This window comes from Atractosteus spatula, chromosome 7 (assembly GCF_055471065.1).
Source record: "Atractosteus spatula isolate fAtrSpa1 chromosome 7, fAtrSpa1.hap1, whole genome shotgun sequence".
NCBI lineage: Eukaryota > Metazoa > Chordata > Actinopteri > Semionotiformes > Lepisosteidae > Atractosteus > Atractosteus spatula.
Window position 1 is genome coordinate 32,908,627 of NC_142712.1, and position 14,124 is coordinate 32,922,750.

The 14,124-nt window shown below is 44.5% G+C and overlaps 1 protein-coding gene across 1 annotated transcript; it reads right to left on the minus strand.

Moving 5' to 3' along the window:
• Positions 1 to 86: 86 nt before the first annotated feature.
• Positions 87 to 11,880, minus strand: timm17a (translocase of inner mitochondrial membrane 17 homolog A (yeast)). Its single transcript, XM_088921002.1, has 6 exons — positions 11,828 to 11,880; positions 9,567 to 9,666; positions 7,639 to 7,702; positions 7,085 to 7,213; positions 6,504 to 6,614; positions 87 to 2,676 (listed from the first exon to the last, which is right to left on the minus strand). Exons 1-6 carry the CDS (start codon positions 11,851 to 11,853, stop codon positions 2,606 to 2,608), a joined length of 501 nt encoding a protein of 166 aa, XP_088777128.1. The 5' UTR covers positions 11,854 to 11,880; the 3' UTR covers positions 87 to 2,605.
• Positions 11,881 to 14,124: the final 2,244 nt, after the last annotated feature.

The following is a 14,124-nucleotide window of genomic DNA, read 5'->3' on the forward strand; positions in this document are numbered from 1 at the left end:
GTGCAGTAAGTGCATTTTAAAAACGGGAGCCCTGAATTAGAAATTTGAGCAACAAGCTGTAGTGGAGATTACAAAAAAAAACTGAGTACCACAGCAGAAAGGAACATTTATTTAAGAAGTTTTTACATGAAAGATTGACAATATTATTTCCCATCATAAACAGCATTTGTACATTGTAGTCAGGTCCGTAGACAAACATTGCAGCTTCTATCTGCTGTAGCAGGAACACCGAAGACTGCAGCGATGTTGTATCTAGCACATGCTTACTTTGTACAAATCGAGAATAACTGAGTGGCTGAAGAGTACTGACTGTGCATGTGAAGTGTGCACATAACTCAGAACAGTCACTACACCGATACACACAGACAAACTGATTAAAGCCCAGTGGAGCTGTAGCAATAGTCACATTATTTGTACCACTTATTTGGTCAAGTTAAGTGCTACTCGTTATGCAAAACAAGTTTCAGTTTTTAAGTTATTTTAAAATCAGATTGCAAGGACAACCATAACCCATGCCAACTGATCTATTGCAGCAGCTTCAGTTTCACTAATGGTGTGGGAATAGAGCATATCCATGCCTGCAACTTTATAGCTCAACAGTATTAAATAAACTACCCCAGCTAAGCACAGGGGTTGTAAAACAAAAGCATTAGCATGGAAATAAACTAATATGACAGTAGCCAGGTGTTTTCAGGCCCCTGTCCATCTTATGTCCCCAGCACCACAAAGACTAGCACCACTAAAGAGTAGTGTGACTTCTTAGGTCACTTCTCCTAAAATGGCCAGCATACCTATGAGAGCTGTCGAACCTTTGTCATGGATACCTACAGACAGCCTGCCCTGAGAGAGGAAGACTAAGATGAACTGACTTCTGGTCCTCAGTGTTCACACCCCCAAGTGTTTTCAAACATCTTCAGTGCGGTCTCTTGTTTGACAGTAATGAACTAAACAAAAAACTCCATTACTTAAAACAGAACACCACTCAGCATCATGAATTAAACAATCTTTTCCAGTCTAAAGTGCTGCTTCCAGAAAAACTTATTGTAATCTGCAGGATGTAAATGAGGCTCAGGAAAAAGGCAAACTCCAGAAAGGTTCTTTGAAGAGATGCAGCTATTGAGTATGTCTATGTTGCAGAACTATGGCTGGAGGATGCCAAAATCTATCATACAGTCCCGGTACAGTCATGGTTCTGGTCCTATAGACACTCAGGCTGCCAAATACACAGGAGCACCTCTTGCCATAGGGCAGGACTCTGTCTCATCGTGTTAATCAAGGCAAGGAGACATAAGTTAAAGTACATTACATATATATACTATCTATAGACTATATAAATATAAAATGTTCTCCCTAAATCATTCCCATAGTTTTCCAATTGACCCACAGGACATTCTTTTAGCAATTTTTTTGACTGGATTTTAAAACAGCACAACAGTTCATTCACATCTGTTTTTTTTTTATTAAAAAAAAACCAATGCCCTCCTCAGAATCAAAACCAGTAGGAAGTGGGGTTTCTTTATGATCAACACACCTATACTGGTCCTGGTGACCTGGCAATCATGTGGCAAAAAGGGCTCTGGCACTAAGAACAGAGATGAAGGTTGAGCGTTACATTCCAGATAAGGCTTTGTGATCTGCTCAGAAAGGCAACTTTATTCACCTCTAGCTCCTCTCCACAATACAGGTTTTGATCCTATCAGGACAAGAAACAACGGGCTTTAACTCAGGCAGGCAACATGCACCAAGCAGTTGTGGGCAGCTTTTATATACAGTTATAATACAGATTCAAACTGGATTGCAGCATAAGCTGTGAAAGAATCACAGCACCTTACTTGTTCCTGGCTTGTGCCTTTAGTGCCCAACTCGGGTCTTTCCAGCTTGAGACTTACTCTAGAAGATGTTTTAAAGAACAAACATTCACTTAATCCTCATTCGCAAGCAAACCAGGTCTCGCACCTTCGATCTGCTCTTGGAGGCAATGAAAAGCCAAATCCTTACCCATCTGAGCTACTGATCCTTACCTAGTAGAGGAACCTGTCTGCTCTCCTGCTCCTGGGAAGACCATAGAAAATGAGCCACTGGGGCTTGTGAAGCTTCTTTCTCATTATTTACTTTTTCAGAGCAGCAGTTATCAAGTAGGCCTGAGAGATCAGAAGCACCCAACTGTGGTCTCACACATACACATACAACAATATAATAATCATAGTTACGGTTTAGATCAGCAGTCTCTTGCACTTCTACGAGCTGAGAGAGCTCATTTGTTGCGGTCAATGTGTTCTGCTGAGTAAGAAGCAGAAGGGTTTTTCTGCAGGGGAAGAATCACTTCCATCAGCCTTAGAAATCAGGATGGAGATGGACTACATGTGCAAGACCAGTACTGAGAAGGGCAGGTGCTGTTGATGGTTCAGACAAAAAAAAAATCAGATAAAAATACAAAACTAATAAAGAATACATTTTCCTCTCTCCCAGGCCACAATTATGTGCCGAATATCAAAAATCTCTGTGTGCATGGTTTCCTGGGCTCTTCTCTACAGGTACTCCACCATCCCAATGAGAGTTCATGAGGAAAGTAAAAGGCTTGGCAGGGCCAGGGCACCAGGGGTTCTTACTGGTACTGCCGATAGTCTCCAAAGGAGGGCGAGGGCATGGAGGGAGCCTCTTCAGGAAACTGGGGACCTGCAGGGATAGCAGCAGAAGATCAGAACACAGACATGTCTGTCCGAAATACGTTCCTTCACAGAGAAGGCTGCAACCTGCTGGTTTTCATTTCCTAAACCAATATTCTTAACTATTCTTAACTTTGCATACTCCCCTTATTCTGAATCACTGCATGAGCTAACCGCTTCACAGAGCCTTACAACCGTAGGAATGATACGCCTTCTTCCGACGGCTCTCCAGGATAACAGGTGACCTGGGGTCCCCACAAACCAAGGCCACCCTGGATTACTCAAACCCACCCATCTCCAGCTGAAGTGACTCAGACTGAAACCAGCAACATCTAGACTGGGAAGCTCAACATGCGTTTCAACTTAGGAGCCCTTGGTTTTAGTTCCAGATGAAGTCTGAATGACAAATATTTGGTCCTGTTGTGGATGAGAATATGGTTGCCAGGTTACGAACAGACCACTTCAATATCCCAATAAAACCTGCAGGAGAGCTGCTCTTAGAATGTGCACACGACCCCTCTGACAACTAAAACAAATAAACAGCTCAGGACAAGACACGATCAGAAGCACAGAGTGAGCACACAGGTTTTCAACAGCAGAGACCTTAAAATGGACTTTGTATGTGCTCAGTCTTTGTTACATCAATATATCCATCTTCTAACCTCTCCTTCTTCAGAAAGGCTGTTATTTCATTACTGTCTGCTTCTGCCCCACTACATCTCCTACAGGATTTTAACCCCCTCTGTTTTTTGTGCTAATAATTGTTACCGTTTTTGTTGTTTAAAATGTTTTTTCCCCAATAAAGAACTTTGAGAAGATGCTTTTAAAGCCACAATATAAAAATAAAGTTTATGATAACTAGTAGAAGTACAAAACATTTAAGTCTGGAAAACACTCAGTTTAATTATGTAAATCACTAATCCAGAAGAATTAAAATGGCTAAGATGCTTACACCTTCCTTAGGAACTCAGCAAAGTTCTAGAAAAACAGACATACTGAAAGGATTTTCTAGACAAAACTGTATTAGTCTGTCTTGGTATAAATGTAGCGTCTGAGCAGTAGTTCCCAAAATGCATCCTAGTATGTGCATGTCTGTCTTATAGAGCTGTCTTAGCAATATATTCTGTTCATTCCCTTATTAGCCAATTGCATTTCACTATGTCAATAAACACTTCCAACAGCTGCGCACCTCTTAAAAACGCAATTAGTTCTCATTGTTACTTGGAGAAATAAGTGAACCTCATGCAGAGCAATAATGATGTTCACCATTTAGACTCACGTTACAGCAGACTGTCTTTATTCAGATCACTTCAGTGACAACCTTTTACAATGAATACGGAACAGCAAAGTGAGCAGATACCTGAAGACAGGCACAAATACAAGCCATCAATAAAACTACCAACTGTGGACACCGCAGAACCATAAACAGACTCAAGGCAAGCCTCACCCTCCACGTGCAAATAGAAATAAAAAAAAGAAATGGGCACATGCACCAAAAACCCCAGCCTTTTGTTGGACCAGTGCCACTGATTTTCCACCACCACAAAGCACACTGGCGAAGCGCTTGCGAACAACAGCTTAAAGCCACCTCTTTAACACAAACACCTGGAAACGAGGACAGCAGCAGAGATAATCCACAGGAGTTTTCCCTATGGGCACTATCACACATTTCAGCAAGAAAAAGAATATAGAAAAACATTCCGTCCTTTGGATGAGACGTAAAACCGAGGTCCTGACTCCCTGTGGTCATTAAAAATCCCAGGGCGTTTCTCGAAAAGAGTAGGGGTTTAACCCCGGCATCCTGGCCAAATTTCCCATTGGCCCTTACCAATCATGGCTTCCTAATAATCCCCATCTCTGAATTGGCTTCATTACTCTGCTCTCCTCCCCACTAATAGCTGATGTGTGGTGAGCATTCTGGCGCACTATGGCTGCCGTCGCATCATCCAGGTGGATGCTGCACATTGGTGGTGGTGGAGGGGAGTCCCCATTACCTGTAAAGCACTTTGAGTGGAGTGTCCAGAAAAGCGCTATATAAGTGTGAGCAATTATTATTATTATAATCATGACGCTGTAGAGATGACTGATAACACAAAGGTTCTTGAAGCTTCACACTCAGCGAGTGACAGAGTGGAAAGGAAAGGTGCCATTATCAAACACCACTTGATATCAATAATGGCTTGGCCTTGATACCCGGAGTTCATCAGTAAAGGGATTCCTCAACGACGTTCATTTTTCACTCTACAACTGCGTGAGCACAGTGGCTCATCTTGATGGCCAGCGATCGTGGAATTACCCACACGGGCCAGCTGCACAGAAATTCACACCCATGGCTCAAAATCCATGAATGGCAGGCCCTGCGGAGAACAGGAGCTCTGAAGGCCACCTTGGGCGCACTGTACCTTTCACAGGAAACACAGCCCATGCTGCTACAACTTGCTGGAAGTGTCAACTTAAAGAAAGACAATGTTGGAAAAAGAGTCAATTTGATCAAAGCATGTCTTCTACACGAACATGTCAATCTGCTGCTCCACACAGAGGTTTGCTGGCCTTCCCTGGGAGAGCGTTTGACCGAGTTTTATGTACTACCCTATGAAGTCAATCGTGTTTCTCACAGATCAGCCCTTTCTTCTCTCGGTTGCTGCTCCGCACCGCCTAAACGAGCTGAATCCTTTAAGGGCTGAGTGCAACAACTCTCAAAGTGCAGGACATAACTGAAGCCACGACTGAAAGGATGGACACCTGGGCTGGTGGGGTGGAGAAATACGGCACAGAGGCGTTTCCTAGCCTGCACGAATTCCTGGCAACTAAAAAGCTATCATTTCAGGGGTGACATTGGGCAACACTGTCACAAACCTGACAACAGTAAAATAAAAATTGTCCTAACTAGTTTTGCGTAGATTGGTTGACCGTTTTATCCAGTTTAGATAAACAGCTAGGTATTTTACCTGAGAAATTTAAGTGAGGTATAAAAGTATAACAGCAGCAGTGTCTCACTGAGGATTTGAACCCATAACCTTCCAATTACAAATCAAGAATGCCAACCACTGCACCAGTCTCTTTTTTTTTGCAACACCTTTCTCAAATTTTCCTCCAACGTCCAGATTACCTATTAACAAATGAGCAAGAGAGTCCCATAGAACAGAACCCTCAGGACCGAATTCCGGCAAAAGCACAGGTCAGAGTTTCAGATACACACCTCTGGTGTCTGACAGGGCACTTAAGGGTTGAATGCATTGCGCCTTGAGATGCCTGAAAGTGGATTTCTGGCTTTCACCAAGACAAACCCATTCCCTATGACACCCAATTCTATTATTGTATAATTATAATTATATACACTTTTATGTTCCATGAAACTGGGTCATCCATCACACTAAAAGCAACATATTCTCAATACATATTCAATGCAATATTAAATACAATTGCAAAATTATTTACAGATTGTGTGGGAATTCAACGGCTTAAGATACAAAAAAGTAAGTTGGAGGGTCTGTAAAGGCCCGGCAGACAAAATGTTTGGGAGTCACCCGTTTAGACTTTTAAACTTGCTATAGATGGTCTTTAACAAATTCTTTGAGATTCTTTCACTCCCTCAAACGCTAGAGCATCAGTAATTAACTCCTCACACACAGCAGAACACTTGGTAAAAAAGACCCATTTTGAATGAGCAGTCTACTCTGCTCTTGTCCACAAATACATCACAGCCGTACGCCCCAGCCCCCGTTTCTTCACTTTCTTTCCGGCTTCCCTTTCCCTGTCTTGAAAATTCACGAAAAGGCACGTTACTGCATCGCTGTAATTCCTGTGCAGACCCCTAGCCTGCCTGCAGACACTCACCTGTGGGAAACTGCGAGGAAGCAAACCTCGTTAAGAGGATCCCGGCGCCCTCGATCAATGCCAGCAGGATGCCACCCATGGCTGCAGAGCCCACCATAGCCACGGGGCCGTCTGAGAACACAAACAAAGGGACCTCAGTATCTCTGGAGGCAGGCAGGAGCCTGAACCAGTGCCTCAGAGCTCAGCGGTGCCTGGGGGAGAACACATCTGGATAGGCAAAAATCCCTAAACCCAGATGTGTAACGCACCAGGCACCCCCAAGAAGACTCACAGCTGTCGGCGCTTCAGAAGGTGCTTTGACTTGGGCAGAGATGAATACTTCAGTAAACCAGATATTGCTTGCTTTTCATAAACGGGCATAAAAATATTTCTGCAATATTGCTCTTGTCCAGGAGAAAAAAATCAATTCAATGCATTCACAAACTGCTATCGTTTGGCGGGGGGGAGTGAATGCTTTCTGAAGGGACTGTAGAGCAAAGTGGGCAGGGATCAGTAGGAAGCCGGCACCCGTTACCCCACCCACACCCATTGCTGAGGGGACAGCAGCTCTTGGGGGCGAAAGGAAGAAGGGGGGTACTCACTGCGCGCCGCCAGGATGGCCCCCGTCATGGCCCCGCTGGTGATGGAGTTCCAGGGGTCCTCCTTGCCCCGCATTTTCACCATGCTGCAGTCAATCATGGAGAACAGGCCCCCCCACACGGCGAAACTCCCTGTCCGACACAAGCACAGGCTACTGCAACACGCCTCACGGCACCAGCATCACACTCGGTTGGCATTCCTAAACGTCATCTGAAAACGTATCCCATTTCTTTCCATCTCATTTTATCTTGTCATGTATTGTCACGTGGATTTATGGCGTACTGTCACTTTTGATTGTTAATTGCCTTCTTTAATTGCAAAGGAAATGCATTGATATTCCATCACATTACTTGTGATTTTAATCTCTCTGAATTTAATTGTCAAGCACCTTGTCCTACAAGTTTGCATAAAAGTGGCTATATAAGTAATTTATTTGTCTCGGTCACAAAGGCTCATTCAGTACAGCAGGAGGACAGTAGCGCACCGTACATGTGGACCTGCAAACACTCACGATCTAATCGGACTCCCCCCTCCCACCCGTCTCCCACCTGCTCACCTCCCAGCTGAGGGGCTCTTGTCTTGATGGCCGTCACGCTGCCTCGCAACCTATGACCCATTCCCTGGAGAAACACACAACAAGCCAAAGCAGGTCACCCAAGCACAGTTACAGAAAGTGTCAAACACCTGTGTCAGCTGACGACACTGCAGTTACATTGAAAAGGTCAAAAACAGGAGTTTCCAACTAGTCTCATATACTGTAGACAGCGAGGGTCTAGAAGCAGGACAACATCATGACATTTGAAAGACCAAGTGTCCATAATAAGCAATGGTAGTGAAAGAAGCAAGCTGAGAAACTCAAGACCCTGCGGAAACCCCAGCAGCTGTAATGTGGAGAGGCACTCATAGCATCACTGTGAGATTGGCGTAGGCAAACATCACAGGAGGAGTACTCTGACAGCGGGACTGGGGCTCTGGAAAGACATGCAGAGGCACTTCGGACATTAAAGCTGACAAGCAAAAAACAGAATGTTTATTAAAGTGTCTGTATAGCCATCAATCTAAAGCACAGACATTGTCTGTCAGAGAATTAGAATTCAGGACGCCAAAGTATTAAAATGTAGAGGAAACGCAAATCTAAAAACAGTGAAGAATGAACATGATTGTTAAAGAGAGTGCAACTTGACAGCTAAAACTGAAAACTCCTATCATGTATGTACGTTTCAGTCTTGGGATTAGCTTCCTGCTGCAGCTTTAAAGTAGCAAAGTACAGCCTTATATCTGGAAAGGAAACTTCAATCATGCCCTCAGCTACTGGAGCTTTACTGCAGCTCAGTGAAGGAACTAGGGTGCAACAGACAAAGCACTTAGAGCAGATAGAGCCTCTTACACAGCATTAGAGAGCTAGAGGAAATGATTTAGATGCCGCTAGTAGGCAGAGCCTTTAATAAAGGACAGGAGCCTTCTCGTGTAAATAGACGTTTGCAGTTCTAACTTACAAATATAAGAGATCAAGAAAGCCAGGAAAGTACAAAGTGAGTCAAGACCTGCAAAATGCAAGTGACTGTTATAAATATCTGTTCAGTTGAACACTGTAAAATCCTGCCACGCACAAAACGCAACATGGGCATAAAAGGATTTCAGTATCCTGTACTAAAATTACCAGAAAAAGTTTGCACACACGTGCTGATGTTCACGTCTTGCAAACGGAAGGGCCACATGAGGTCTGGTTCATGGTAAGGTAGTGCTGAATGTGCCCCCCACTTCCCCCATTCTCTACAGTCCAGCACAAGGCTGGAAGCTTTCAGTAAGGACAGCGGACAGAGGAAAGGCTAGAAGGAAAGTCAGACTCTGAGTTTAAATACACAGGGGGCAACAAAAGCACTGACAGGACAAGCAGAGCCAGGCTAGGTCAATGGTCCAAAAGAGATGGGCAAAGCAGGGAAATATTTTGAGAAAAACATCAGTTCTGGTGATCAATGCGATGTCTATATGGAGTAATTATAGCAATTTAAAAAATGTGAAATTTTAGAAACCTTAAAAACTGAAATGAATTACTTTTTTTATAGGTAACTACCCCCCAAAACTGCAAAGGACAGCAGAGTTGATGTATAGATTCTCTCTCCTGAGAATCACTTTTTTTTCTGGTTTTCATTCCATCACGATGGTGGAGATCCGTCCAGATAATTTATTCAGCTTCCTGGTCTTAAGACGGGGCCTCTCCAGTCCTGGTCTTCATTCCGACTGAGCTCTGCATGGACCTGAAATCGGCCTCATAATTCGCTTTTCATCACGTCAGCTGCGAAAAAGCTGAACATCTCAAGTTACTTAAAACTAGTTAAGAGCTGAAAACAAGAGCTTTGAAAAGGACCTGATTATTTGTCCCATTAAATAAGTTAGGCTAGAACGAAAGAAGCAGGCTGGCCAGCAAGACAGGGCTGTGAGACTCCAGGCCGTGCGATAGAGGAGTAGTGTCCCAGTACTTACAGCAGGTGAATTTCGAAAGCCCTTGACTGCCTGGAATATTCCTCCTCCAATGGCTCCCATGGTGAAGGCACCCCCACAGTCATCCACGATCCTCCAGGGGCTGCAGAAATAAAGCCATCAATAACTTTCTAATGACCTGACGGCACAATCGATTCGACATTTTCCTGCTCCACCGATCATGGAGAGAGAGAGAGAGAGAGAAGCAGTTCTGCCCCAGGATGTGTCCTAGCCCTGTCCTGCGTTGAAGTCCGACTGGCCCCTCAGCCTCAGCCTGCGTTCTGAAGGTACTGAAATACAGAACCAGGGCACAGGAGCTGCAGTCTCCCTTCTGATGTGCACCCTTTAACCGATAAATATATCAAATAAGCAATAAAAACTGTCCAAGCCAAGAAAAACCCTAAAAATTGATTGAACACACTTTTTCAAAACAGCTCTTCTCAGAAATACTTCTACGCTGTACAAGACTCTGTCTTACACTCTATATATTTATACTCTGCTACTTTTCTCTGCTGTTAAGGACACAAGCTTCTAAGAGCACTGAGCATAAAGGTGCAGGGAAGTGATGAGAGATTCCACCTACAACACAACCTCCTTGCCAGCAGAGGCTGTTGATTACAGACCAAAAAAGAGTTACCTAACTCATCCATCAAATATCCAACTGTTTCATACAACTCAGGGTTGCACGCACACACACACCCACACCTAGGGCCAGTTTTTCCCCAGAAGCTAATTAACCCACCAGTATGTTTTTAGACTGCAGGAGGAAACCCGAGCATCTGGAGAAAACCCATGTGAACACAGGGAGAACATACAAACTCCACACAGACGGCACCCCAGGTCCAGAACTGAACCCAGACCCCAGCGCTGCGAGGCAGCAATGCTGACCACTATGGCCCCCTGCCGTCCCTTTTTCTCTTTAACTCACGCAGGTTAAACTAGTTCAAAGCACGGGGAAAGTGAAGGCAACAAAACGTTGTGTACAATATCGCTAGACAAGGTTGAACTACCCTTGTGTTTTCATCAAGGCGTCATATCACACAGCGCAACCGAGCACGCACCCTTGAACCGCACCCTGACCTCTGGTGGAAGAGATCGGGTTTCTCAACAGGGCTGCGCAGTCCGGAGTCTGGCGGACAAAGCACTTTAAATGAAGCCCTTTCCTCTCCACCTATACTATACTGTTATAGAGCAGTGGGTCGCTCATACCCAATTCTGGATAGCACCCACCCAGCAGGTCTTACAAGTCATGTATTGTCTAAATACCCCTCCATTTTCTAACCATTCTGCCAATTCAGGGTCACAAGGGAGCTGGAGTATATCCTGGCACGCAATGGGTACACACTGGACAGTCCATCACAGAGCACACACACTCACACCAGGGCCAACTTTCCCAGAAGCCAATGAACCCACCAGCATATCTTTGGACTGTGGGAGCCAACCGGGAGCACCTGGAGGAAACCAGTTTAATTTTCACCACTGAAAGAGGAGGTTTGCTCAATAATGTTTAGAGAGCATTTGAAATGAAAATCTTAACAGCCTGTAGGTCTCACGCACATCACACAGCCCGGCTGACTTCAGCACATTCAATTACGCTCTGATGATTTAAGGATGACCAAGAAAACCTGCTAGGTTGTCACTCCAGGACCAGGGCTGTAATAACGACAAGCAGCAGAGGCTGTAATGCAATCGCACGAGTGAATGCCTGTGACCCGCACGCCAGGCTGTCATAACGTATCACCGGCATGGGATCAGTATTACACAACACCGGTGCGTGATCAACAGCACTCTGCCACATCAAAGGTACACACAGCTGCAATCAGCGACCCCACTATGCCTTTTAAGTACAGTCGATTCCAACAATGTGCTAAAGACACAGGTTTCCCTCACTGGTTACGTCACCAGGAGACAGGAAATACAAGGAAAATTGTCTCGTCTTGTAATATGAACTAAGAATTCAGGTCGTAAGAGACTACCGTGGATACAGTCTTACATTCTATTGAGCCCACACAGAATATACACAGGAATCGCGACTTCTGTAAAACAAAAAGCGGTTACACAAGGTCACCCGGCTCGGTCTGTGATGCCAAGGACACCAACCGGCTCTGCAGAGAAAAATTGTGACAGACCGGCCACTGCAGCGTTAGCGACCTTTTCTCACAGTGCCGAAGGAAACTTCCTATATGTTAGCGGGGTTTTTAGCTCTCGTCGTGTAAAACAATCACCATTTGTAATGTAACACTATACTAAAAATAATGACTTACCATGGTTCACGTGCGTACTCCTCCATCTTCTTCTCGGGGTCTCGCTCGGCGGAAAAAGTAGGGCGGAGTCCTGACGTCACAGGAAGTGTAAGCTCTCAGAAACTGGCGCGAGTTAAAGGGCTAGTCCTTCTCTTACTGTGTGTAAATGTAAAGTTAATTTTCGCCATGCGTAACTGGTAGGACTGATAGGAGCATTGCATTGCCCTGGGTTCAATTCCGGACCTGATTTAAGTTGCATGTCTGTGGACTATGGGAGGAAATCAGAGGAAAACTTGTGTGGCCACGGGTATGCCGTGCAATCTCCGCAGAGAAGGTGTCCAAGCCGGAATTGAATTGAGTTGTGGCAGCAGGACTAAAAGCCACTGTGCCGACCACTCAACGCCTAGTAGTGGACAACGTCAACTTAAAATGTCACTGCTACTATTTTGATTTTCAATTTAAAGTTACAATCTGTGTAAACAAAAGACTTTTTTGTTTGTTTTTTTACCTTAAAACTCTGAAAGCATCAATTATTAAGCCGCTTGCCTTACTGCACCAGTTCCATTCCATTGTAGGATTATAGCAGGACCGTTTCTTAATTATGTTGGTTGTTAATTACTTAATTGATACTGCTGACCGAGACCACAAAACATGTTCAAGACTGGTTCAGGAAAAAAGGATCTGTATTCAAAACAACGTCAGACGTCGTTCAGACTACTTCGTTCTGAACTATTACATAGGAAACAAGGCAAGGGTGTCATTTGCTACAGATGATAAGGTACAGGTCCCCCATTGGACCTGAGGGACATTCCTGTACAAGAATGTGTCACCTCTGTACCCTTCATACCCACCCCCAGTCCTCTGCTGCTCTGGTAGCAGGTGAATCCTCCCATCATCAACGAAGAGGGAAAGCTGGGAATGAGAAAGTCCCATTCCAGGTCCTTGATTTCTTTGGAAAGGATTTGTAAGGAAAAGTCTCCTCACTTCCTCTCTCTCGTTCCTTCCTCGAGCCTCCAGCATGGGACTTTCTCTGCAAAGGATTGTGGGAGTCTGGACCAAGACCCAGACAGAGGTACCTGACGTGTTTAGGCCAAGTTATCGAAGCTGATGTCCTGGTGTCCTTCAGAGAATGACTGAATGAGGCTCTCAGATCAATTAGCCATTACTAACTGGACACATTCCGTGAGCTGAATGGGCATCGCCGGTTTCTAACCCTTCTTACAGTGGTATGTGGCTTCATAAATATGTGTGGAATTTGTGTGACTGATTTGTTATTTCACAAAGGCTATCAGGAATATGAATCCCACAGGATTGTGAGAGCCTAAGACAGAAAAACAAACCAAGCCCTGTATCCTGAATTCCTCAGACATGAAAGACTTGAAATGGAATCCTAGATTTACACCATATCTTGGTCATTTGTTCCTCACTCCTACCTCCCTTTGCATATAGAAGCATTTTTATTCTTTCTCAGTCTTGTGTCTATTTCTCCTTTGTTTCCACTTTGTTCTGCCAGATTCTATGCCTCGTACACAAAACTGGTTCACTAAAATTCTCTGACGACAAAAATGCATCCCTTCCACGTGTGAGAGGAAGGAGGTTTCTCCGTCAGACCCAAGCAGTTAAAAATTGGATCTGTCGCAGACGTTCGCCTAGACGGTCGTCTGTTCGCAGACGTTAGAACAAGCATGACCAAATCTACGTGTATGAGCTTTGTCCAGAGATGCTAACGTAGTCTGAAGTGGGATAATAATGAGACTAAACACTCAGACAAGAAACGGACAAGGACTTTGGGACTGATGGTAAATAAATATTTATGTTAGTTTTGTGATAGAAGGAAATGTTTACATAAGCATTTTTTTTTTTTACTCTATGTCTGAGCGGAGAGCTTTTAAAGAGCGTCAGACAAGCTCTTGGCCTTTCTCCCACTCTTAGGAATGGTAATGGAATGAGCCTCAGACTGTGTTTCCATTGAAAAATGACCAAATATAGGCATTTCATTGGTGCTGGGGGCTCTGAGTCTGTGTATGCGTGTGTGGTGGACAGGCTGGGAGGCAACTGAAACATTACTGCCGAGCTTTCATTCAGTACATCTCTCAATCATTGCTGGGGAAGAATCTACTCCTGGAAGAACATGGATAGAGTCTCAGAGAGAGGGATGGAGTTTTCTTTTGTGCCAGAGTACTCTGGATGCTGTCCTATGATTTCCCAACCTGTTCTGGCATGATGAGGGAAGTCCACAGCTTTGAGGGGCACTGTTGGATAACAAGAAGTGGAGGAACAATCTCAAACCTATTGTGTTACCTCTGCCACCAGCCTGA